General features: G+C 37.1%; 3 protein-coding genes and 1 long non-coding RNA gene across 7 annotated transcripts in view; 3 read left to right on the top strand and 1 right to left on the bottom strand.

Annotated features, from left to right (window-relative positions):
• Positions 1-124: 124 nt before the first annotated feature.
• On the top strand, positions 125-8,030 carry Ddx56 (putative ATP-dependent RNA helicase DDX56). Of its 3 annotated transcripts, XM_022060689.2 has the most exons (11): positions 130-325; positions 511-672; positions 1,347-1,481; positions 2,956-3,146; positions 3,598-3,858; positions 4,376-4,555; positions 5,015-5,156; positions 5,495-5,595; positions 6,045-6,186; positions 6,340-6,552; positions 7,021-8,030. In XM_022060689.2, exons 1-11 carry the CDS (start codon positions 257-259, stop codon positions 7,078-7,080), a joined length of 1,656 nt encoding a protein of 551 aa, XP_021916381.1. In that variant the 5' UTR covers positions 130-256; the 3' UTR covers positions 7,081-8,030. The 3 variants fall into 3 exon arrangements, with proteins under 3 accessions (XP_021916382.1, XP_021916383.1, XP_021916381.1); XM_022060690.2 differs by lacking the exon at positions 4,376-4,555 and having other exon boundaries at positions 125-325; XM_022060691.2 differs by lacking the exon at positions 7,021-8,030 and having other exon boundaries at positions 126-325; positions 6,353-6,546.
• prel (preli-like) lies at positions 7,559-12,938 on the bottom strand. The gene is made up of 3 exons (XM_022060697.2): positions 12,726-12,938; positions 12,297-12,510; positions 7,559-11,624 (listed from the first exon to the last, which is right to left on the bottom strand). Exons 1-3 carry the CDS (start codon positions 12,815-12,817, stop codon positions 11,280-11,282), a joined length of 651 nt encoding a protein of 216 aa, XP_021916389.1. The 5' UTR covers positions 12,818-12,938; the 3' UTR covers positions 7,559-11,279.
• Positions 12,939-13,487: 549 nt separating this feature from the next.
• Positions 13,488-19,689, top strand: Rpt5 (26S proteasome regulatory subunit Rpt5). The gene is made up of 8 exons (XM_022060696.2): positions 13,488-13,895; positions 14,818-15,024; positions 15,337-15,444; positions 15,558-15,758; positions 17,171-17,273; positions 17,656-17,942; positions 18,707-18,934; positions 19,237-19,689. The coding sequence occupies exons 1-8, from the start codon at positions 13,848-13,850 to the stop codon at positions 19,345-19,347; spliced, it is 1,293 nt and encodes a 430-aa protein (XP_021916388.2). The 5' UTR covers positions 13,488-13,847; the 3' UTR covers positions 19,348-19,689.
• Positions 19,690-20,162: 473 nt separating this feature from the next.
• The window catches only part of LOC110834742 (uncharacterized), a 276,144-nt gene continuing 270,332 nt past the window's right edge, over positions 20,163-25,974 (top strand). For both annotated transcript variants that reach the window (XR_015533920.1, XR_015533919.1), the window contains exon 1: positions 20,163-24,176. This is a non-coding gene — a long non-coding RNA (uncharacterized LOC110834742). The remainder of the gene's footprint in view (positions 24,177-25,974) is intronic.

Genomic DNA, 25,974 nt, shown 5'->3' with positions numbered 1-25,974 from the left:
CACACACACACACACACACACACACACATATATATATATATATATATATATATATATATATATATATATATAGTCCTGCTATCTATCAGCAGCGGCAGTGAACCTACTATTAAAACGAACTCGATTGATGTTGCTAGTCTTTGATCTGAATCAGTAGGTACCAACGTTGCGAATAAACGTATCTGCTGTTGGTTTTAATGACACGTGCGAAGTATCATGTGGTATAATTATAATTATTGTTTCTAAGCTGTGTAAAATGGCGGAAGAAGATGTTATTAAACCACGTAATTTCCATGAAATGGAATTAGATGACAGAATATTAAAAGTTGGTTGATATTTACTATGGACATTAATATAATCTGCTAGTGATTTCAGTTGATAGAGATTCACGAATAGTCCGAGGTTTTGTTAAATTCTCATTGTGTTACTGTATATTCACTTTCGTAAGTACCAGATCGAATGAATACGTTATAATGAACATATGGGAGCTAATTTTATTTTATATTTTAGGCAGTTGCAAAACTTGGATGGCTTGAACCAACGCTAATTCAAGAAAGAGCTATACCCCTTCTTTTGGAGGGGAAAGATGTTCTTTTGCGAGCACGAACCGGCTCAGGAAAAACGGGAGCATTTGCTATTCCTGTTGTGCAGAGGATTCTTAATTCTAAGCAAGTAAGTACACTGAAAATTACATGTTCATGCAGAATGCCGTAAAGATACGTTTTTGTTAATAAATGCAGTTTAGAGTTGATAAGATGATATGGCATTTTAGTAAGAGGCAAGTTTGTATGAGCATCAGATAGTCTTTTCTATACCCATTATTAGATAAAATTCTGAAGGTTGTTATCTATAACGTTTTCCTTCATTCCTTCACATTCCAAAATATACCACCCATGAGTGAATTAATGTATGTAGGGTGCACAAATCACATCAGCTGGTTTCAGGAGGTGTCCCCAGACTGCATGATTTCATTCTGTGAGTTACATTTACTTTTTAAAGGAAGGATTAGTCACATTGATGTGATCACATCATAAGTCTTCAAAGTAGATAATGAAACAGATGTGATTTGTATACTGTCCTCTCATTATTAAAAAAACTCTTGGACTGATGTTGATGGAGATTTAAATTGGAGGTCCTTTCAAAGTAGCTCTGCCCATTCTACATTATGTACAAGATTGTCAAGAGTTAGCATTTGCAAATTAAAAGGTGAACTTCATAACAGAGTTAACATGCCAGAATTGCTTGTTATGCTGTGTATAAATTTCTTAACTTGTTTCTTTTATATTTGACATTGTTAAACCTGATGTAGTTGATGTATAGGTATTTATAATAAAAAATATTTTCAGGTGTCTAAGGAGCAAAATACAAAAGCACTTATTCTTGCTCCAAGTAAAGAGCTTTGTCAACAAATACATACAAATTTCATGGAGTTAACAACAAAATGCTCTCGTGAAATTTGCTGTGTTGATATATCACCTCAAGTAAGTAATTTTTTAATCTTTAAGGATTTGAGAACATGGACCACAACTTCTCTGTTAACCATTGGTTGATAACCACTGATTTAAATTAAATTACAGATTATCATGCTGTTCAAATTCAGAAATTGACATACTGAACTGAAATATTTTAAGGACAGACATAACGAGGAAGGAGACGCCTATATTTGTGTGATGTTATAGCAGTTTATATCTAATCATTGCCCCTCCTGTCTGCCTCCACCACTCTACCTGACCTATTGTCATGCTGTTTGCCAAAAAGTTTTCTGTTCTTGGATGCACAATAAGAAATCCTTGTATTTCTGGTCTTTTCAATAGCATCATTGCTACAAAATTAATTAAATTAACCCAATGAACATAACATCCATCTGCACCATGTAATGATGAATATAATATGGTGTTTTGTAATTCTTTTGTGAGATTGAGGTTATCATGGTGGAAAGTATGAAAATGGCTGTCTTTGGAGATGTTCTGAATATTCGCTGCCTCTATCATCAGGGTAATGATGGAAGCAGCAAGTACCTTTGAGATGTCAGTAAACTTCTACCATACTACATGGTGCATCAACCCAGAAGATGACCATCTTCAGTATTCTCTTATTCATCACATTTGCTTACAAAGATAAAGTGAAAATAGAAAGGCAGCAATGCAAAATTCAGTATTTATGATGGCATATGATGTATGAGTTAGAAATACTGTGTTGTAAAAGTGTAAGGGGTTGAATGCAGTTTCTGAAACTTCTCATAATTAATGTCAACCTCTTCTGTGTTTAGTGCACCATACTTTCACATCGTAGACTATGGTAACCAGCAGAATCTGGTGTAGTCATTGCCCCTGTCAAATTTAGGTTAAGTTAGTTTAATTTTGATTTGTTTAAAGTGTTGATGCTAAAGTTCAGTTAATGACCCAACAGTATGCACAGATAATGGATTAATAGCTTTACAATGAATTATGAATCATTATTTCTTATTTCATTATGTTTAATATTAATAGTCAACAGCTTAACCTCCCACATGAAGTTTCTGTAACATATTAAATGATAATGACTGAGTCTTACCCTTTCATATTTATATACTCATGTCGTGTTGCAAAAATATTGAATTTCCCACTCCTCTGCTATATGGTGAGCGATACAGTTACGTAAATACAAAGTTTTCCATGTGATGAATTAAGCATCAGTCCATGAAGATGTGTGGGGAGTGGATAGTTTTGGCCATTCTTAACCTCAACATTAAATGGGTATGAGTGGTGGCATGACATTGCTGCTTTTCCATGGGGAAAGAGAATATTGCAAAGGAGGCCGGGTGGACTGCAGTAGAAAATACAACAGTTCTATGATGCATGCCATAAGAGAGGCAAATAAAATGTTTAGTACTGCACAGATTCAGAAATATGTTTAATGACCCGTCATCTTCATTCAGAAATTTTTTAAAAGAATTGTTATAAACAATTTTTTTAGGTAGACGTTTCAGCACAGCGCCAAATTTTGGTTGAACGTCCCGATATTGTTGTGGGTACACCTTTGAGAGCACTAACCCACTTGAAAGCTCGAAATCTCAATCTTAAGGACTCGCTTGAGGTGTTGGTAGTTGATGAAGCTGATCTTGTGTTCTCATTTGGATATGAATCTGAGATGAAGGAGGTCTTAAGGTAATAAATATTTATTGATTATAATTAATATTACATATCTTTAACTTGTATCTTAGGTTGAGGTAATGAGCATTGGATTAAACTGGATGGTCCATTATTGTACTCTAGTGTTTCCAGTATTTAACCTGCTGGTTCTATTATAATTGAATTTGTTATTTTTAGTGCCAGTTTTTAGGAATGAAGTCAGTTTTTTTTTCTCTGATATTTTGAAGATGATTTGCATGTGTGGTTAATTAATTAATCATGCTGATAAAGAACCCTTTATTGACTGTGCATTGCGTCTTATGTACAGTCCAGCTGGCTGTACTATGATATTGCTAGCTTTTAACCCTGGGGTTCAAGTCCAGCTGGTAGTTTAAATCAGCTTTTCCTGTACGATGAAGGTTAATAATATTAGTTATTCACTTGAAGGGAAATACAAATAACTAAATCTTAATTGTGTGTGTTCTAGTTATCTGCCTCGTGTCTACCAGGCAATATTGGCCAGTGCTACGTTATCGGAAGATGTGCTGAATTTGAAAAGCATGGTATTACACAATCCTGTGATCCTGAAACTTCAAGAACCAGAGTTGGCACCGGCAACTCAGTTGACACACTATCATTTGGCTGCTGAAGAAGATGAAAAGGCGGCCATTTTGTATGCATTACTGAAGTTACATCTTGTACGGGGAAAATCTATCATCTTTGTCAACTCTGTGGATAGATGTTACAAGTATGTAAATATTTAGTTGGCGAAGAAAATTAAATAAAAAATCTTAGATACACACCCAAAAAACAAAAACAAATGAAGCAACTATTCCAGTCACTCAGTGATTTTTCTTGTTTCAAACCTAGCTGTTGAACCATTGTCTAACAAAACTCTGTTTGTAGCCCATTCACAAAGTAACTAACCTGGTTCACTTTCAGATAAAATGGGCATTTTATTTCAGGTACTTTATACTAATCATCTTTCAGAATTTTATTCTCAGAAGTTGTATTTAGAACAATTTTTAACTGGAGTCATATGAAGTGAAGTATTATACAGTGACATTCTTCATAGTTCCAGTTAAAAGTCTGATTTGTTGTATATATCAATTTGCTTCGGTGCATGTTAATAATTTGTAGGCGTTTATTAAACTCATCATTTGCTGTATGCCTTCGGGGGAGCCTTACAATAAACTCATTGTCATAATTTGGAACATGTTTGTGTTAGACCTTTTTAGAAATAATATGTAATATTTCTCACTTAGGTTGAAGTTGTTTTTAGAGCAATTTGGAATTCCAACTTGCGTTCTTAACTCAGAGCTTCCCGCTACCATACGTTGCTTGTCCGTAAATCAGTTCAACCAGGGAGTGTATGACATCATTATCGCTTCAGATGAAAAAGCTTTGGATGAGCCACATGCACTGAGATATGTCGGAAAGAAAGGGTATATATAGTTTTATTGATATTAATATGGTTTGGTTGTTAAATTCTTCATACATATTTAATTTGCTCAGATCCCTCATATTGTCTGGAGATGGAGGCAACAGGCTTCTCTGAACCGTATATAACCAGCAGATTACATGGTGTAATAGCACAGAAGACCACTATCTAAAAATTAATTATTTATTTTCTGTAGCCACATCTTGAAATCCGTATTGTAAAATAGTTAGAAATATATTAAAATATAAAAGACGGAAGTCTGATTACCACACTTTGAGTAGAATTGCTGTAAATCATATTAACTTCTGCCTCAGCTTCACAAATTGTTTTCTTGTACAATCACTAATGAGTGTGATTAATTTCATAGCGTTCAATTTTCCTTGCAGGTTTGGCTATCTTCAATTTATATAGTGGAAACAGTAATTATTCATGTGTCTCAATTTGTTTTTTTATTTAATTTCAGAAAGCGTAAGAAAGACAAAGAATTTGGTGTTGCAAGGGGCATTGATTTTCAGTTTGTGTCAAATATAATCAACTTTGATTTCCCACCTGATGTTGGCTCTTACATTCACAGAGTTGGCCGGACTGCCAGGGGTAAACACCAGGTGAGTTAAAATGTAATTAGCTTTTACATTTCTGTAATTAGATTTTTTTTAAAAAAATTGTGTATAACTTAATTGTAAATACTTAACAGAATCTAAGGTGATCTAGAATTTAAATGGTTCAAAAATTGGAGCTTAAGAATGAAAGATGAGAAACCAATTGAAAACATTTTTGAGGTAATACATTAAACAGTTTAGCTTACTTAACATTATACTGTTTCTTTTTTGTATAGATATGTGATATGTGGTCCCTTGAAATCATCAGAAGTTTCTGAAAGGGAGAGGTCCATTGAGTGATAAACATTGAAATTTAGTGATTTGAGGAATAATTTTCATTGCAGGGTACTGCACTGTCATTTGTAAGCATAAGAGAACGCCCTTTAATGGAGGATGTCGAAGATCGTCTACGAAGTTGCTGTTCTGAAGATGAAAAAGTGTTCAGGTCAGTCATAATGACAACCATTTGCTGAGATTTGAGGTTTCCATGATGGTGACTGTGGATTGTGGTCTTGACACTAATTTTGTGGATGTTTGTTTTGAAGGAATTATTGTCTCCGTCTTCTTCACTCCCATCTAGTGCCAAGATCAAGAATGAGTAAGAGCCATCCCAAGCTCAAGTGTCCTACACTCCAACTGTAATTTTGCTATATTTAAATTACCTCCAGAATATTTTGATTCATGTAGCTATTTGGCTTTTTGATTTTGCCATAAGTCCAGCTGCATTGTTTCATGAGGCAGTAATCATACCTCGTCACCCCTCGTCCCACATGCATTCAGCATGAAAATCAGTTTATTCCTCAGTGAATTTGAAGATAGAGCAATTAAATTCTCACAGTATACACCCTTTCATATGTGTTTACATTACCTTAATAAATCAACGTTGATTCCTAGAGCTTACCAATTTAAACTTGAAGAAGTGGAAGGATTCCGTTACCGTTCAAAGGATGCGTGGCGTTCCGTTACAAGAATTGCAGTACGAGAGGCACGTCTAAAGGAAATCAAGCAAGAAGTATTAAACTGCCAGAAGCTTAAGGTAATTTTGTGTATGTAGTGTGTGCTTTATAATATGAAGTACGTCCAGTGTTCTGTGTGTCGCATTTGTTGACTCATTGGCGTGTATATAATCTAGCCAAACTTAAGACATACTTTGAATACATATATATATATGATTTGTGTCTGGACGCAGAGCTATTTTGTAGATAATCCACGGGATCTTCAGTCATTGCGACATGACAAAGCTCTTCATACGGTAAAAATACAACCGCACTTGGCAGATGTGCCTGAATACATCATCCCACCTGCCCTTAAGAACCTAGCAGGTGTTTCAAGACCACATAAAAGACATTTTCCAAGGGATGGTGGTTTTTCTGGAACTTCCAATGCCAAAGCCCGATATGACGTAAGTGTGAAACGTAAGAAACTTGTATAGCAAAGTTCATGAAGTTAAAATGGGAAGTTCGTATTACTTGAGAAATAGCTGCATTCCATCTCCTGGCTGCAAAATTGTGTAATAAACGTGCTGACTACAATTAGCCCAAATTTAACGAGCATTGCCAACTGTGCATCAGGAAATAATGTTGAAAGTTTGAAGTTGTACGACAGTAACATTTCCAAGGAGAAGCAGGGTCATGTGTGTTTATTAAGCAGAACATATTTAAAAACATAAAAACCATGAGTGAGGTTATGTAATAAAGTCCAAAAAAAATTTTGGGGGATTTATGTATTCTTGAAATGTTTCTAAGTTTTAGCTTCAAAAAGACTTTAAAAACAAAATTATTAACTCTGAATTCAGGGTTACTAGACAGATATATGACAACTATGTGACTAATTACAAAATAGATCAATTAGGTTACTGTACATTTTACAGGCAAAGAAGAGGAATCCTCTGTTATGTATGGAGTTTTCTGGATTTAAGAAGAAACGGTGATTCATAAAACTTCACAAAATGTTAAATGAAAGTAATCATCTATGTATCAGTGGTTCTCAATCAAAAAGTCATGTTTCACCTGTATAGAAAATGTATATGGTATTTACCCTAATAAGAGTCCCACCATTTTTTGAAATCTGCCTTCCCAAAAACTAAGGTACAGCAGTTGGAATATTCTTTTGATGGTAAGATAATCTGTACTGCAGTTGATTAGAAAATTTTGAATAATAATTTATGATTAATGCAAATATTTCAGTAATAATCAACATACAAATAGTTGTTTCACAGAAGAATAGATGAATGAGACATGAGGTAAAGTAATTGAGTTTGGATGGTCACATCTTTATTGATATTTTGGCAGTGGAGCAAGATGGTTACCCTTGAATAGTAAGTAATCAGTGCTGAATGAATGATGACTGGTTTAAACCTAGATGTTGGTTAAAGGACAAAGGAAACCTTCAGTAATGTATTTCAGTAGTAATGAACAAACACACCATTTACATTTATTAGTAACCACAAGTTTATATAAAAAACTATGTAAAATTGCATTCATAATTTGCAATGAGAGAACGATACAATTAACAAACACGCACTTGATTGATTTATTATAATCACAGTTATGCAGGACAGATATTTTAAATTACATTTTCTTGAGATCAGCAAGCAGTATGCATGGTATGATTAGTTGTTGCAAAACTGCGATTAAGCAATGTCTTTTGAACTTAAAAAAAAAGTTTAAATGTGGCTGGTACTTGAGAGGAAATTAACTTAACAAAGTTCAGTGCAGCTTATATATTAAGAGTTGTTTATTTTCTTCTTAATTTCTGGTGACTTATATTCACAAAGATACAGTAAATTCAGAATCACTTACCTATACTCTGATAATTGGCTAATGAACTTGCATAGATGCAACTAAGTGTCTGATTTAGTTAATAAAACTGTTATATGAATATTTCCCTATCATTGAGAGTGATCATACCATATTAACTTTTTTCCTCTAGTGTCTTGATTATAATTCCCTACACCAGTGGTCCCCAACCTTTTTGTGCCTACGGGCACATTTGAGAGTTTATGAGATTGTGGTGGGCACCAACCAATTAACAAAGCCAAATTTTCTTTTCTCTGGACACCAAATAATACGCAAAACAACACAACATTTAATGATACAAGAAACCGTGTGATCAAAAATACGTACTTTTATAAGTACAATTATTATTACTCAAGTGGGAAGTTAGTGTGATGTTTGGCGCTGCATTTCATCGGCCAGTTTTTCAAATTTGGGAGTGTAGGATGATGATGCTGCTCGCAAACAATTGTCAAGATGGGCGTCAGTAAGTCGAGATCTGCGCTTTGATTCTATAATGTTCGTGGTTGAACGGCCTTCATTATTTAGTATAACCTCTTTCCGTAACAATGCGGGCACCCCGTTGGGGACCACTGCCCTACACCTTCATAACATGTTGAATATATAGTGCTGAATGCAACCCTAACTACTACACATGAACCCTTTCACACAAATAACAATGAAACCAATGGGAATATTGAATTTTTTCATGCCATGACACTGTTGCAGCTAATGCAATTCTTGAAATCAGTATGGCGGTAATTTCTCCAGTACTTGATGAATACAGAATATGTGCTCAGTAGTTAACATATTATACTGCAATCCACAACTGATGACCCAATAATTTTGTGTGCGTATGGAGTTAACCATGAGATAATTGATTTGTAGTTGGTAAAATTTATATTCCTTGATCATAACTAATCACTTTATCACCCTTTTTATAAATAGGTATAATAATAATAATACACAGTGGAACAATTCTTGTCTGACCGAGAAGCAGTGGCTGTGCAGGCGGATGGCCTTACAAAATAATTGGACCTATCTTTTGATGATACAGTCAATGGTGAAAGGTATGTGAACAACATTCTAAGTCCATTTTTTACTGAGATAATTTCAACGATGCATGGGTGTTGCTGTCAAGTAACTCCCACGCATCGTTGAAGTTCACAGGCTCACCATAGACCAACAACAGCAATCAGGCCAGTGGACATAAAAGCTAAGTGCCCAATATAATACACCAACTCCTGTGCAATCAACGTCCAGTGAGGTGTTACATAAATGTGATTTCGTAAAATACGTACCTTTTACACCATTAAAAAACCATAATCTGTTTGATTTGTATTATATGAATTAACTTGTTTTTTGTCACTGATGATGACCTCTTGAGGTCGAAATGCATTTGGCATTAGTGTCCTTCGAAGTGTAAACAGTTTTGTTTGTATACATGCTTTATATCCCCATTTCAAGCTTTTGTGTCATTTTCTTGTCGACAGTTTGTCTCTAAATTTGCCAGCCACTATGTACAGCAGTCAGTATCTTATTTAGCTCCTCTAAAAGATCAGATTATCAAGGATACTTACATGCCTTATAAAAGCATTCATACTACATTTCCATTCTTGAATTTGACTGCACAGTTTTGTGCATATACAAAAAAAAATTATGTTCATTATGTAGTATATAACATGTTTTACTACTTATATATTACACGTCGCAAGCTATGCAATAAGAACCTTTTCTCAAATGCAAAACAAAATTTACATAAAAATATATCTACAATAAATGGAAATACTCTCTCTAAACAAACATTATGCATTGACAACTGTCTGTATATAAATGAAACATTTAATGATACAGAGCTAGGAAATTTTTGAGATACATGATCCAACAGCAAGTTAGATCTTTCCATTGCATTAATCCCCTCATTTTATGCAGTGTTCCATCCTCCTAAATCAATACTGGAAGCAAAAGTGCCACTTCGTTTATTTGTTTCTATCCATCAATGGCATCTTCAGGATTTGAAAATTGATTGCCTTGAAGGTAATACTTTATTGATGGAAACAAAAAGAAATTGCCTGATGCCATGATATGAAAAGGGCATGATGATGATCAAAACTATTTCTGAACAGGCACTCATTCTAGCTGATGTATTTTGCATCATGCAAGAGACAACTTCAACTGGGCTTGTTTTGTGCCGCAAGCAGTTCACTTTCTTCCCCACATATTGGACTTATATATGCCACGGGGACTATTTTTTGCCCCCTGAAGTCTGTAAAATATTGGAATGATAGACCAATGTCCGGGAAACCTCTTTTGAAAGTTCCGCAGGCCACTTTCGAAGCTGTACGCAATTGCTGCACGACACTGGTTAGTTGCAGCTTAGACTTACCTATTGGTACAGCTCTTATATGAAATTCATGCTAATACAAATGCATAAAATATCTCCAATTCAGATTCTTCAATAATAGTAACGTATACCACCAATAATGACATAAGTACATGTTGCTCAAGTATAAATAATATAGTCATTCTATCATGTAATGTTTTCATACATCAGACATGAGACAACTTCCTCCTGCACTCAGTAGCTTTCATTTGCTTGACCAATACATCAAAACTTTTCTAGTGACCTTGTAATGTTCAAGATTATATAAGACAATAGAACAGAACTTAACATGAAAGATCACAAGTTTTACCACTTTCTCAGTGCAAATACTGTGTAAAGTAAAGTTTGTCCAGCTACGTGCCATACAGGCGCTTGGGGTGAGTGGAGGTATAGCTCCTCTCTTTCTTGACCTCGGCACTAGATCGGAGTGAGTGGTCAGCATCACGCCCCGGCTGGCTTTACCCCTGGGACCCATTGGATAGGAGGCTGGGTGGGACCCAGAGCCCCTCTGGACGCAGAGGCTAGAGGAAAAATCCTCTACCCCAATCGGGGATCGAACCCCGGTCGTCCAGCCCGTAGCTAGTCACTATACTCACTGAGGTATCCCAGCACATGCAAATACTGTGTAGTGAAGTATATTATCAAATAGAAAATGATCAACTGATCAGGAATATTTCTGGTGATTTAAAGATGCATGAAAAAGTCATACTTAAAGGCGTCTCTGGAATAGAGATGCTTCAGTGCTGAAATGTGGCAACATTATAAGCACTGCTTCGGTCCTCTGATATGTGTTCAAAAAGATCATAGTGCACGAGAGGTAGCTTAAGAAAGTGGAAAATCTTTCACTTTGATCACCATGTTGAAGGATGATAACAATTTAAATGAAAGCTTTGTTATTTAATTCAAATTTAATAATCTGCCAATTCTAACACCAGTGCCTTATGAAACTACAGCAGTAATGTACAAATGGAATTACGTCTTGTTCGGTTGGCAGGATGCATAAATTGGTCCCGCTTTGGATTTGGCGAGGTCTGTGGCTTTTTTTGCAGCATCTTTCAAAGTTTCCTTCTTTGAAGTCATCACCTCGTCAGAAGTCATATGAGACAGAGTTGTTGTAGAGTTGGGGAACATGGTGGTTAGGACATAGTTAAATCCTCCCACCATCTGCTGGCAATTCTTACGAAATCTTTCAAGACCAAATGCCTGGATGGCTCTCCCAAAACCAAAGACCTGCGAATCAATCCAGGCTGATCGCTCGGCGACTGTCCAGTTAGGATTTTCTCTACTTACCGTGTAAACAACTTTCTCGACAATACTCTGGAAAGGAAAATATAGATGATAAGCCATGTAGTGGGGAGGAGAATAATAATTAACTTTAAATTGGAGGTGTTCATGACATTGAGGAGGACAGTGTTGTTCTGAGTTGTGATGCCATGCAGACTCATAGGCATTATCAACATCTCGGAGAAACTTACTGTCTCCACTTTCTGCCCAGAAGATGGAGGCAGTAAGATTCTCTGATATCTGCCTACAGCATCACAACCAAGAAGTAAATAATGAAAACCAACTTACAAAAGTAATGTAGTTCCATTTTCATTGAATATGCCAATCTGTTGTTGGAGTATTTTTTATGCTTGGCCATTAACGTCTTCCTGAGAAAATATTACCCCACACTGAACTTTGACCAAATGGATCTGAAAATTGTTTGGGGTAGGCACAGAATACTCAGTAAAAGCAATTTACTGCAAATTTCCATGAAGCTCCTCCAAGTTTTCATTTTTACATGAAAATATTTCTATGTTAAGTGTAAGATAAACAATTTTCACAAATGGAACATGGCACACAAACCAGGTGTGCTACAGTGTAACTAATAATCTGATATAAACAAATTTGCATTTTTAACATTTTTAATGTTATAAAAAATTTGGCAGTAATTATTAAAAGTATGCAAATTCCATTGCAAATCAAAATATATAAAAGACCAATTACCATTACTCTAACATAACCAATATTCCTTGTATATGTAATTAGAACTTTCTCCTTTGGATCTGTGATAGACTCCTCAACAATCTTAACAGTGCGGGCATTAACGAAATGCTCTCCCCACTTTGGAACCCTGTTGGTCTTGGTGAGCAGGCGCTTGGTAAATAGTTTGTTTCCTCGTATTTCTCGAAATATGGTGTCTTCAGACAAGACATGGTTGCTGGAAAGAAAAAATTAATCACTTCAATACAAGGGAAATAGCATAATTCTATTTTAATTTGCATCTTATTTTGTTTCTCCCGTACTGATATTATACATGTATCTTTTGTAAAGGACACAAGCGCTTTCATTTATGTCTTACAAATTCCATATCTTCCAGTGTAAATATAAGAAAGGAATGTTCTTTCATTCTGAAACAAAATACTGATCCCGTACCTGTGAGGATTTGGATAACGTTTCCAGAATCCTTGAGCAACTTGATCCCAACTAAAACGGAACACAGACGTAGTTTCGAAATACTTCACCATTTCAACTAGATAATACTTAAAACCTTAACTACGCAAGTCCCTCTGAAACAAGACTGCGATAAACAATTAGCATTGAAGTATCCAAGGACAATCGAATTAGTACTTATTTTTGAGTGTAAAAAAATACCGTGTTTTTAAAATGCCTCAATTGGGGAGAGATGCTTTATACCACACAGTGAGCATACTAATGTCGACTTTACTCCTATGAACTATCAATCATAATATATCTTATAGTCCAAAGGCCAACATCTTTGCGACCGTATCACATGCGCTGCGACGCCTGTTCACTAATAACTTGCACATGTAACCATATTGATTTGGCCCCAGTGTCGCCATAACGGAAATACGATACCAAAGTATAAAATTTCCCTAATTCAGTTAATAAAGAAGATTTTCGCACAAACCTGCATTTAGCCTTCTTCAGTACAGCTTATTTACGATCTCGTTTTTAGAAACCAAAAATTGGTGGCAATAGTAATACTTGGCTCACAATTTACAAATCCACAACATTAGTTTCGTGGAATTCTATAGTCATACATGTTATGACGAAATCTGTGAACTGCCATATTCGTGATAAACACGCAGTTTGTGTTCTCTTCCTATTAGGATTTAAGGTCACGTGACGGTGAGTCCGAAGGTGGCTCTCTTCTGTGTTGTTGCACAGTGTAGAAGTTTGCCGACGTTTCAGAGATCCTTGCGACCTCTAAGCAAAGTAGTTACCAGGATGAGAAGGAAGATGGCTATCTTCTGTGTTGCTGCGCCATGTAGTTTGGCAGAAGTTTACGGTCATTATTTGAGGATCTGGGCCGTGCCCCTTTGAAGTTATACCCTGGCATTTGCCTTCCAACTGTGGAAAAGCGGTAACACAGGTTATGCGAAAGCATAGAGACAGTTTGAAATATAGAATGAGACCAACATCCTAAGTACCCTGTGTCAGGTGGGACATTTTGTGTGATATATTGGCTGCTCTGCTTGACCGTACACAGTTGTTACACAGTCATTGCTTTGTAACAAGAAGACGAATATTGCTATGGCTGCAGTTACGTTAGAAGATAAGTCTATTTGGGAAGATGCTGAAGTAAGTTGTATCACAGTAATGACTAAAATATAATTACTTGTTAAAGCTTCAAGTGTTATGAAGTTTGGTTTTAGTCTGTGCTGTATAACTGACGATAATTTTTATATTCCATTCCCACTTCTAACACTTGCATTTAATGTAATATTTAATTGCTTCTACAAAGGTACTTCCAGTTTCTCTATGAGCTTCGGTACCATGTATTTAAACTTTCCCCAACTATTTCTAGGCATCTAAAGAATATGTGTGTGGACTCTGTAGATGTCAGGAGCACAATCAGTAGTTGGGGAAAAGTAGTAGCTACATGGCCAAAATGTAATACCTGCACCAACACAGACCAGTCGTAAGCTAGTTTCTTCTTTAAGACTTATAAGTACTTGTATAATGGCATGACTTCCCTGTAAATACATAGCAGTGAAGATAACTGTGAAGTAGATCATGAAAATGGTGTCAATTTGTAGGTGGAAAACATTGAGGATTTTGTGGTTGCTTGGAGGATCCATTTAATAAATTTTATTCTGATGTCAAGTGGTTGAGTCTTGCCTTTGAGAAGAAAAGTCATGGGCCAAAGATCATACTTTGCTCAGGGCCCACTATTGCTGTAGTGTCATGAGAGTTAGGGCTTGATAGTTTGGAAGCTTTGTATTGACATAGCATATATGTCTCAGAAAATATGCTGACAATCTGCATAAATTTGTTTGTACATTCCATTTTAAGTTGCTTCTATTGTTATATCATAGAAAGCCATATAATATATTTTTTCCAATGCTGCCCAAAATTTTCAAATGTATTGGTCCAGGAGTTGATATGATGCACATTATAACAGGGCAGCAGTGATTTACTACCATGCTGGAAGTAAAATTATTTTACAGAAAGTTAGTGGGTTATTTACAAGTGATTTTGTTAAATAAATGTGTGTTTTCAGGAATCATTGGGAGAAGATGTTCTGCGGATGTCAACGGATGAAATCGTTAGCCGCACGAGACTCCTTGATAATGAAATTAAAATTATGAAAAGTGAAGTAATGAGAATCTCTCATGAATTGCAAGCCCAGAATGAGAAGATCAAAGAAAATACAGAGAAAATAAAAGTCAACAAAACACTACCATATCTAGTTTCTAATGTTATTGAGGTATTTATGATGTACTTTTTTGTGCTAATACGGATCCTTTGGATTCTGGGTGGTTTTTAATGTAGGCTTTTTTTGAGAGCCATACTGTCTCCATCTTCAAGATGAAGTCAAAGATGGACATACACAATTTTCCATAAGATGTTGGAAGTTGTCCATTACAGCATCACCCTGAACCAAAATCGACATTAGTGTTGAATCACTGTGAAAGTTTGTTATCTGCTTTAGTTTTTTTTTGTGTAGTATTAAGTAAGTGTTGTTTGTAAGTAATCATCATGGTAATACTTCCAACTTTCTTTTTTATACCTTATCAAGTTGCTAGATGTGGATCCTCAGGATCAGGGAGAGGAAGATGGTGCTGTGGTAGATCTTGATTCACAGAGGAAGGGGAAGTGCGCTGTTATTAAAACCTCAACACGTCAGGTGAGAAATCCTTGCTCATTTCCCACCGGATTTTGATCACTTCTGTACTGCCTTTTCCTATCCCTCGCTCGGCTGCCGTCATACACCTGGTTTAATTGTATTATTCATTTTAGACGTACTTCTTACCAGTGATTGGATTGGTAGATGCGGAACGTTTAAAACCAGGTGACCTAGTAGGAGTTAACAAAGATTCTTACCTGATTCTTGAGACTTTGCCAGCGGAGTATGATGCGCGAGTGAAGGCTATGGAAGTGGATGAACGTCCCACAGAGCAGTACTCGGATATCGGCGGTCTCGACAAGCAGATCCAGGAGGTAAGAAACAGTAAAATTGTGATGTAAAGTTTCACAATAAAATTCCTATGAATAAGCAAAACTGCAATGTGAAAACCCATGACTGAGAAGAGTCCGCTATGTTTGTAAAGTTTCCCTGTGTCCGAGTACTAAGTCATGAACATACGCACAAAGTTATTCCAAAAGCGAGGTATATACAGGTGTAGCATGCGGGAAGTGTCGGGAGTAAAGGCGTTTTATGGCGGTTGTTGAGGGGGTTTAAAAATACTTATTTGAACAGCTAGGTCTGCACACGTGCACATGCCGTCCACCCAAACTGGCAGTAAGAGAGGAAAACTGTACAAATGTGTACGAGTCAGGACTGTGTGGGATGTGTTGCACAGTCTCAGACTTATACTTTTTTTTTGGGTTCCGTAATGACATTTATTGTGGAGTGGTTTCTTGCTGGGGCAGAACTGGTGATTATTGTAGAGAAATGGTAATAAGCGCCATGTCACGGTATCCCTCTGTAACTTTCTTTTCAAACATTTCATGGTTGGTAAAACCCCTCAGGTTAGACACTCCTTTATATTGAACACTTTTAATTGGAACCGGCGAATATCCTATAATTTTACATGTCCACAATACCCTATATCTTGGACACCCCTTTATCCTGGAACTTGAACACCCCTTTTGTTGTAAGTTGGACAGGTTCATGCACTTAACTTCGATGCTTTTCAGTTACATATTTTGTTATTTTGAGTTTCCGACTGATGAATGCCTCCTCTCTGGAGGATTATCTTAAGGACATTGAACCCATCATTGGAATGCATTGCAAGTGTTTAACTATTCTTTTGCTGAACCATTAACTGGACTACAGTTTTGCAGAAGACACAGTTTCAACTCCGCTTGCATTTGAGTTCAGACTGTGTTGACAGAAATGTAATTTTTCTTTTTGCGATGGGGAAGCGAAAAGTGGTGGAATTAACTTTATTGAGGCTGGGGTGTAATGTGCAATGCATGGGAATGGGCTTCAAAAGATTATTATTAATACTATTGTCATTAATTATTAATTCAAGTAAGCCTACAGTAGTTAGTGTATGTAAGTAAATAGATTATATTGTCATTAGACCACAATCTGATTTTTCTCTTTCCATCTTGGACACATTTTCTTGGAACCCCAAGTGTCCAACTTAGAGAGGTTTTACTGTATTAGGTGGAAAAGTCTGTGCGAGTGATTGACTCATTTGTGCAGTTTTCATTTTTCAAAATTTCTGTTATTACACAAAGTTTGATTTTTAATGTGCATACAAGTCAGCAGCACAACGTGTTTAATTAAAGTGAATCGTATTACCATGATGTATGTGTAAATTAACTACGAACCATTAATTGATTTACTGTTGGTAACATGGTTATAAATTAAAAGTAGAGTATTTAAAAATGTTTCCTTACAGTTAATTGAAGCAGTGGTATTGCCCATGACTCACAAAGAAAGATTCGAAAACCTCGGCATTCAGCCTCCTAAAGGCGTGCTTCTGTATGGACCTCCAGGGACAGGTACGAATCCATTTTCTCTTTGATATTTCTACTGTACAATTTATTAGTTTTGATGTACATAATTTGGAATTTAACTAACTAGGGAACCAGAAGGTTCATCACCAAATTAACCAAAGCCCCCCACTGGTCCCTGTCCTCGGCCAGCAAAATCCAATTGCAGCAATATGGTTCTTAGGGTGAAACGTTGTTAGCCTTATGCCCAACCTCCAACCTGGAGGACCGCCCTTTGTCGGCTGTCAGCGACTGCTTATTCAGTATTTTTGCAGCTAACCTCCGTAACTGGAGGCCAAGCCGTTCCATGGTGACGGGGACCGATCAAGCATAGGATGATTTAAAATTTACCGTTTTAAATTTGAATGCGTTAATTTTTATGAAATTTCAGGTAAAACTCTGCTGGCGCGAGCTTGTGCAGCGCAAACAAAATCAACGTTCTTGAAGCTCGCTGGCCCTCAGTTAGTTCAGATGTTTATTGGAGATGGCGCCAAGTTAGTGCGTGACGCATTTGCACTGGCAAAGGAAAAAGCACCTGCCATCATATTTATCGACGAATTGGATGCCATAGGAACAAAACGATTTGATTCAGAGAAGGCCGGCGACCGAGAGGTACAACGTACCATGCTTGAACTGCTTAATCAGTTGGATGGTTTCAGTTCCACTGCGGATATTAAGGTAAGTGTTGAAAAAATTGGATTCAGATACATTTGTATGTCGTTAGAAACAAGAATTTATTTCATTGGTTCTGTGTCCATATTATATATCCCTGCATTTTTTTTTTCATAGTATGTTATAGAACTCCCGCGCCGTAGCCGCTCGGTCTGAGGCATCGTGCTTCGGACCGGCGATACGGAATGCGTGCTGGTTCCAGTCTCGGGGAAAGAAATTTCTCATGAGATTTTCGACCAGTGTATGGGACCGGTGCCAACCCAGCATCGTGAGGAAATTAAGAAGCTACAATGGGTAGCGTAATCTGGTCATGAAATGGGGGTTCGTCGTGCTGACCACACGTCATCCTATATCTGGTCGGATGATCGTTCAGCTCTGCTTAGGCATGTGAACGTGAGGCCAGCGGTCAAGCTAGTCAGCTTTGGCTCTCAGAGGGCTGTTACGCCACAGATTATTATTTATTATGTTATAGAATTATATTCTACTGAATCAGTATTTTCATTTTCAGAAAACCAAATCTATTCCTCCTTGATTGTCTGGAATTTGGTTAAAAGTATTAAAAAATGTCTCTTTTCAAAAAACAATTTTTGTCGTCTTAAAACTGTATAATTCGTATCTCGTTTTCAAGGTACAGATTTTAAAACGGTGACGAGGATTAGCTTCATTACCAACTGTGATAAAAGCCGCAGTTCCGCATGGTACGTGTCTGTGGTAGATTACAGCGTAGTAATACTGACATTTCGATTTTTACTCCGCAATTTGATTTACAGGTAATAGCCGCTACAAATCGAGTGGACATACTGGATCCGGCTCTCCTTCGCTCCGGTCGATTGGACCGTAAAATCGAATTTCCGCATCCAAACGAAGAGGCACGAGCCAGAATAATGCAGATTCATTCGCGTAAAATGAATGTCAGTCCCGACGTCAATTTTGAGGAACTTTCTCGATCTACAGACGACTTCAATGGGGCTCAGTGTAAAGCCGTCTGTGTTGAGGCTGTAAGTATAGCGCGTTTCAGTTTCAAAATGTAAAATACGTAAACGTCTCAGTACCCAGAAGACCGACATTGTTATTCTCACTGCTGCGACGTCAAATATTGTTTGTGGATGTCAAAGAAAATTGAATACCGTTGGATTACGTGAGAGAAGGTCAAATCCCGCTAAGTTATTCTGGGCTATATTTTGTTTTATGACGTATTTTAACGTCAGACTTGGGCATGAAAAAGTTTACTCTGTGATCTTCACAGAGTTTTTGCTGAGTCGCGTTGCCGCGGAATAAATTTGAATCTGGTGCTTTTCAGGGAATGATCGCGTTGCGCAGGAGTGCCGTGGCTGTGACGCACGAGGACTTCATGGATGCGATACTCGAAGTTCAAGCAAAGAAGAAAGCTAATTTGAATTACTACGCTTAGTCGCCCAATTGAACTTGTGGTTCAGAGCGTTTTGGATCTGCGTAACGTCTGTAAACATGACCAAGAGATGGTTTTGCAGACAGCGATACCTGCTGGTGTCAGTTGCATTAGAAATACTTGCTTCTTTTTACATGTAAGTCAGTCCCTACTTCTTTCTATAGATGATCTGAAACTGAAAAATTTTCTGATAGTTCTCTACCGTTTCACATTCAGAATCGGCGTTTTAAAAATTCTTACTTTGTGAAGTTCAAAGTAATTTTTGTTTAAGATGTAAAGTAGCATTTCTTCTTCCAGGAAATGGGTAAAATTAATTATATTAAATGTGTGAATATAAAAAGAGAATTTGTTGTGAAATTATTACGTGCCAGCTAATGTGCAAAAGCCGCTGAATAAATTTCTAGGCGTGCTTGAGGTTAGAACATAGTAAATACAGTGCATGTGTGCCATTCCTCACATAAGTACGAAGTAAACGTAGTTTAATTTCATAATTAAATTAATTGGTTAGTGTCAGGATAAATCCTTTAAAAGTGTCGCAAAGTTCAAATATTTGGAAACGACAACAACAAATCAAAATGAAATTCATGAGGAAATTAGGAGACTAAATTCTGGAAATGCCTGTTACTTCTCAGTTCAAAATATTTTGTCTTCCTGTCTGATTTCTAAGAACCTGAAAATTAAAGTATACAAAACAATCTTGCCTGTTGTTTTGTATGGGTGCGAAACATGGTCTCTCACTCAGAGGGAGGAACACAGATTGCAGGTGTTTGAGAACAGGGTGTTGAGGAGGATATTTGGGCCTAGGAGAGAAGACGATGGGACGTGGAGGAAACTGCATAATGACGAACTTAAAAATCTGTACTGCTCCCCCAATATTGTCAGGGTGATTCAGTCAAGAAGAATGAAATGGACGGGGCATGTAGCACGCATGGATGGGACAAGAGGTGTGCACCGGGTATTGGTCGGGAAGCCTGAGTGGAAGAAACCGCTGGGAAAACCTAGACGTGGATGGGAGGATAATGTCAGGCGGGATCTATGGGAGATAGGAGTTGAAGGAGACTGGATTTTGGTGGCCGAGGACAGAGACCGATGGAGGGCTTTGGTTAATTCGGTGATCAACCTTCGGGTTCGGTAAGCCATCTAGTTAGTTAGTGTCAGGATATGGTGCAGTTAAATGGCATCACAAATTAATACGTTTTAAATAACTAGTGCAGATGTCGCTTGGGGTCGTTTTTGTAGTTCATTATTTATTTATTTACAGATGCTAGGATAGTATTTTAAATTAGGTCACAACCACTTCCAGATCCTTCCCACATTTATTTTTTTCATGACCTACCCTTTATGCATTCACTTCATGCAAAAAAACAATTTATAAAAATACATTGTACCATATTTTATGATCAGCGGATGAGAGACGTGAATGCAGCCTCGTACTGCGTCCAATTAACTCCATGGACCAGAGTGTTACTTGAGAAACTGATTGGTGTTTACCGAGCATCCCCAAAAAATTGTATTAGTGACGCTGAAGAGTTGTCTTTAAAATGGTCTTAAGATTACATTAATAGGCCTTTGCCCTCCTGTAGCGCAGAGCATTTACACTGCAATCTTTTCTGCTGGTATACAGAGAGATGAAAAAGTGACGAGGAGGAGATGAGACGGGGCGTGTAATACTTTAGTAAGTGATTTTATTCGACCTCCCATTGCATCCTCTTGAGGTCTGAGGTGAGGTTGGGTAACCTCTGGATGCTGTGAGTACTCTGTCCTAAAAATTAGTGGACTGGGTTGAGAGGTTAGGGTTCAGAATTTTGGCGGTCCATTTTATGTTGAAGGTTATGTAAGCCACGGCAGTTTCGATTGTAATAAAGTAAGGTTATGTCTCGCATATTTAGAGGCCCCTCGTAATGCGAGTGCATGGTCGCAGGTGTGAAATTTAATTTCTTGCCATTCTTTCCGAATACTGCGATATTTTTAAAGGATTTATTAGCTACCTTTAAAAGTGATTTTATCGTAAACTTTGGTGACAAGACGTCCTCATATTACGTCATGTTCGTTAATTCGCGTTTCCGAGTTTTGCTTTGCCATTGACCCGTATAAAACGAAAGTGGTGTAAGAAAATAAATAAGTCATGCTTTTGTAATAAAATACAAAATGCGCCTATTAAGACGTGTGTTGTCCAGTTTTTTTTATCGCAAAACGGTGAGTACTGGACATGTCATCCGTCGTTTTCTCAGGAATCACGTAATAAGAGCTACCAACTTCGTGGAACATGAGACGGGAAGGAATGGATTTAATTCCCACAACAGTTGCTCGCAAGCTGCATTAATCTTATCTCGTATTTGTAAATGTACATTATTCAGCAAGCTTGTCATGCATACTGAACGCACTCAGACAATGCACTATCGCTGAGCGCTGTCGCGTATTACTTTTCGAATTGGCGCGATAAATGTTGTTGCTGTTTCGTGAAGTGCGGTAGTTTTTATCCGAAGTGTTTATTGGACAAATTTGAATATGATGTGCAGATTGTGGTTTTGAGTTTTGTAGTCCCAAAAATGCGGAGTAATTTTTGATTTAACGTTTGGATTGCAACCCATACTGTGATATAACATCGTATTAGTAGTGGTCGGAAGTGGGAAAATTTCAGCCAAAGAGAAACTCGAATACTGCAGGAGAAAGCAAAATAAACCGTGGTTTGATGAAGAATGTTCAAAATTGATAGATCGAAGGAAGCAAACAAAATATCAATGGTTGCAGGACCCAAACAAAACAAATACGGATGATCTGTGTAACGTGAGACGTGAAGCTAGTATAACCTTGAGGAATAAGAAAAGGGAATACCTGAAGGGCAAAATTATTGATCTTGAGACAAATAGTAGATATCAGAGACGTGTGCAGAGGCATTAATAACTTTAAGAAAGGATATCAACCTCAGACCAATTTGGTAAAGGATGATAATGGCAATTTGCTTGCAGATGCAATAAAAATTGTGAATAGGTGGAACAATTTCTTTAGCCAGCTCTTAAATGTTCATGAGACTGGTGATATTAGACAGATTAAAATGCATACAGCTGAACTGTTGGTGCCAGAACCTAGCTTAGATGAAGTGGAACTAGCCATTGGGAAGTTGAAAAGTTATAAATCTCCAGGAATTGATCAGATTCCAGCCGAATTAATTAAAGCAGGTGGCAAAGGGTTGCATATGAGGATCCATAAGCTTATTCAGTTAATTTGGGATAAGCAAGAGATGCCACAACAATGGAAGGAATCCATAATTATTCCTGTTCATAAGAAGGGGGACAAGACTGAGTGTGGTAATTACCGAGGAATATCGCTGCTATCAACCTCATACAAAATTCTATCAAACATTCTTTTGGCAAGATTAACCCCATATGCGAATGAAATTATTGGGGATCATCAGTGTGGGTTCAGACGAAACAGATCAACGATTGATCAGATCTTTTGCATTCGTCAGATACTAGAGAAAAAATGGGAGTTCAGTGGGACCGTACATCAATTATTTATAGATTTCAAAAAAGCCTATGACTCTGCGAAGAGAGAAGTGTTATACAATATTCTTACTGAATTTGGTATACCAAAGAAGCTAGTGAGTCTAATAAAAATGTGCTTAAATGAAACCTGTAGCAAAATTCGAGTAGGTAAATATGTATCTGAGACATTATTCATCAAGGACGGTCTAAAACAAGGAGATGCTTTGTATCCCATGCTCTTTAACTTTGCGCTAGAATACGCCATCAGGAAAGACCAAGATAGGCAGGAGGGTTTTGAAATTGAATGGGACACATCAGCTATTGGCATATGCTGATGTTAATTTATTGGGGGACGATATAAATACAATAAAGAGGAATGCAGAAGTTTTAATGGAGGCTAGTGGACAGGTGGGGCTAGAAGTAAATTCAGAAAAAACTAAGTACATATTGGTAACTCGTCATCAGAAGACAGGCGGGCAGAATTACCTTAGGGTAGCTAATAAGTCCTTTGAAAGTGTTACAAAGTTCAAATATCTGGGAACAACAATAACAAATGAAAATGACACTCGTGAGGAAGTTAGGAGGAGACTAAATTCTGGAAATGCTTGTTACTTTTCAATTCAAAGTATTTTGTCTTCCTGTCTGATTTTAAGAACCTGAAGATTAAAATATACAAATAATAATTCTGCCCGTTGTTTTGTATGGGTGCGAAATATGGTCTCTCACTCTGAGGGAGGAACACAGATTGTAGGTGTTTGAGAATCGGGCTTTGAGGAGGATATTTGAGCCAAGGAGGCGATGGGGCATGGAGAAAGCTGCATAATGATGAGCTTAAAAATTTGTACTCCTCCCCCAGTATTGTCAGGGTGATTAGGTCAAGAACAATGAGATGGATGGGTCCTGTGGGTCTGGAAGCCTGAGGGAAAGAGACTGCTGGGGAGACCTAGACATGGATGGGAGGATAATCTCTGGCAGGATCTATGGGAGATAGGAGTTGAAGGTGACTGGATTTTTTGGCCCAGGACAGGGTCCGGTGGAGGGCTTTGGTTAATTTGGTGATGAACCTTCGGGTTCGGTAAGCCATCTAGTTAGTGAGTGGTCTCGTGCAGCAATGCCAACAACAGTGCAGACATGTATCCGTCAAATGCCTCGAACTTTAACAAATGTGAGTAATTAGTTTCTTCGATCAATCTTATAAGGTCTGTTATTTCTGTTTAATGAAAATCAAACTAATACTGGACCGGTTAGTGTGTGAAGTGTTTTATTTCATCGCACGAGGACTGAAGATCGAAATAAAATGGGTGTTCCTTCGTATGGCCTTGGGCAGACAAGTCGCTCGGATAGAAGGTGAGTACAGAGATGTTTATCGCATTTCTCAGAGTTCGCGTCTGTGCTTTATGCGATGTGTGAGAGAAAGAATAGCCAATGTATGTTCCCCTTTACCGCGCTGATTAAACATAGTACGATTCCTAATAGAAAATGCAGGATTAATAAGTTTGGGAGTGAAGTCGTCAATATTTTATTGCTATATTTAACTAAGAATACGTAAGTCTTTAAAACTTCAGTTGTCAGCCATATTAGCATTTGGTTTGAATTGCGTGTTATTTTCATACCACGATTACTTTCTTGAGTCGTGTATTTTCGTTGGTTTAACAGTTTCGTCTCCATGACTAGTTGGCGCCACTGAAAAACTTTAATAACACGTGCAATTTTTTTTTGATTCCGGGAATATAAATTTTTAAAATGCTGGATAGAAGAGTATTTTCATTTCTAGTTCTTATAATGCAGTTTTTAGAATGGATTTAACATTTTTCATGAAATCATTTGACTGTTATCTTTACAATGAGAAGTCCATTTACAATTCTTTACGTGGTAAAATGATTTCCAGTTGCTAGACAATTATGTAATGTCTAACACGTAGGAAAAAAATGAATCAAATGTCATAATTGTTTCCAAGTTGATACGTTATTAGGTCCATGCTACAAACGCATGGTAAATTATAATATGGGGCATAATTGAACGAAAGCCTATCAAGCTTTCATAATATGGGCTAATTCTAATGATACGATGGGCCCATAATCATCCGATGTAGACCAGTCAGTGATTTTTAACGATAAATTAGCAACAGTGTATGCATGTTGCTGCAGTTTTAAGTAACGAAAATTTTAGAATTATTGGAAGTAGGTTTTATTATTTTCTATCCATAAATGTTTAAGGGATTTATGTATGTAAGCTTGCTATAAAGGCATGAAGACGTATATGGACATTTTTAAACGAGAATGAAATTAAATTCGGTATAATCATATCGATTTCAGAAAAATATTCTGTCCGATTTGTTACAAAATTGATCTTTGGTTTGTAACTGTCACGCGAGTGAAGTGACTTGAATTCTGTCTCCATCAGAAAGATCCTGAGGCCCAACCAATCTCTTTGGTAATTTCTGTTGAGAATGAAGATGTTCGGAGCGTTTACCTTTAAATGCTAACGACGAGGTAACTCGTTAAGAAACAGTTCCCTTAAGATTTAAATGTATTTAACTGTTTCCTTTTGAGAGTATAATTATAATTTGTTCGTAACGTATCATCTTTCGTAATTTCATACACAGTATTTGTGACGTTTTTAAAATCGAGAGTTGCCATAGAAATACGAAAGACAGAATAGTGTATTTTTATCTTAAGAATATTCAGAATAAGTGAATAAGCAGCCTCTTGTACAGTATTAGTTCGTGTATGCGTGCATTCTTACACCTGCGTTTTCACGATGTGTTTATGCATTCGGTTTCTCGTTACATATTTTAAAAGCTGTTACCGCTGCGTCATACCTGGACGGAGCCTACGCACGTTTAAGTACACTTAGGTTCACTGCAGCGTTGTTTGCTATCTGCGTATATGCCATGTAGAAGCGAATGTAAATTGATGAATGAACGGAACACTGAATGGAGTGGGACCTGCACTACAAGTATGACGTCAGTATAGAGTAAACACATTTCTTTGAACATTGGAGCAGCTGACCTTTGAATACAAGAATTTGTGTATTGCACTTATTGGCGTCTTATCAAAAATGTAATCCACCTTCGTGATTATCGGAAGAAGAAGAACGAAAATAAAATAAAAACGTATAAAAATAGTTACATAATAGAAATGCA

This window comes from Zootermopsis nevadensis, unplaced genomic scaffold, assembly GCF_977971745.1.
Source record: "Zootermopsis nevadensis isolate Lab colony 2312 unplaced genomic scaffold, Znev_1.0 Znev_ptg000007l, whole genome shotgun sequence".
Lineage (NCBI taxonomy): Eukaryota > Metazoa > Arthropoda > Insecta > Blattodea > Termopsidae > Zootermopsis > Zootermopsis nevadensis.
Note: the sequence above shows the minus strand (reverse complement) of the source record. Positions and strands in the feature narration are given on the sequence as shown.

Bases quoted from the DNA above. Each gene is read 5' to 3' on its own strand.
- Ddx56 (XM_022060689.2), top strand. From the start codon at position 257: ATGGCGGAAGAAGATGTTATTAAACCACGTAATTTCCATGAAATGGAA. The intron at 326-510 runs GTTGGTTGATAT...TTTATATTTTAG, and splicing joins TAGATGACAGAATATTAAAA to GCAGTTGCAAAACTTGGATG. The intron at 3,859-4,375 runs GTATGTAAATAT...TTTCTCACTTAG, and splicing joins TCTGTGGATAGATGTTACAA to GTTGAAGTTGTTTTTAGAGC.
- prel (XM_022060697.2), bottom strand. From the start codon at position 12,817: ATGGTGAAGTATTTCGAAACTACGTCTGTGTTCCGTTTTAGTTGGGAT. The intron at 12,511-12,725 runs GTACGGGATCAG...TTTTCTTTCCAG, and splicing joins CGTTATCCAAATCCTCACAG to CAACCATGTCTTGTCTGAAG. The intron at 11,625-12,296 runs GTAATTGGTCTT...TTTCCTTTCCAG, and splicing joins TTGGTTATGTTAGAGTAATG to AGTATTGTCGAGAAAGTTGT.
- Rpt5 (XM_022060696.2), top strand. From the start codon at position 13,848: ATGGCTGCAGTTACGTTAGAAGATAAGTCTATTTGGGAAGATGCTGAA. The intron at 13,896-14,817 runs GTAAGTTGTATC...GTGTGTTTTCAG, and splicing joins CTATTTGGGAAGATGCTGAA to GAATCATTGGGAGAAGATGT. The intron at 18,935-19,236 runs GTAAGTATAGCG...GGTGCTTTTCAG, and splicing joins AAGCCGTCTGTGTTGAGGCT to GGAATGATCGCGTTGCGCAG.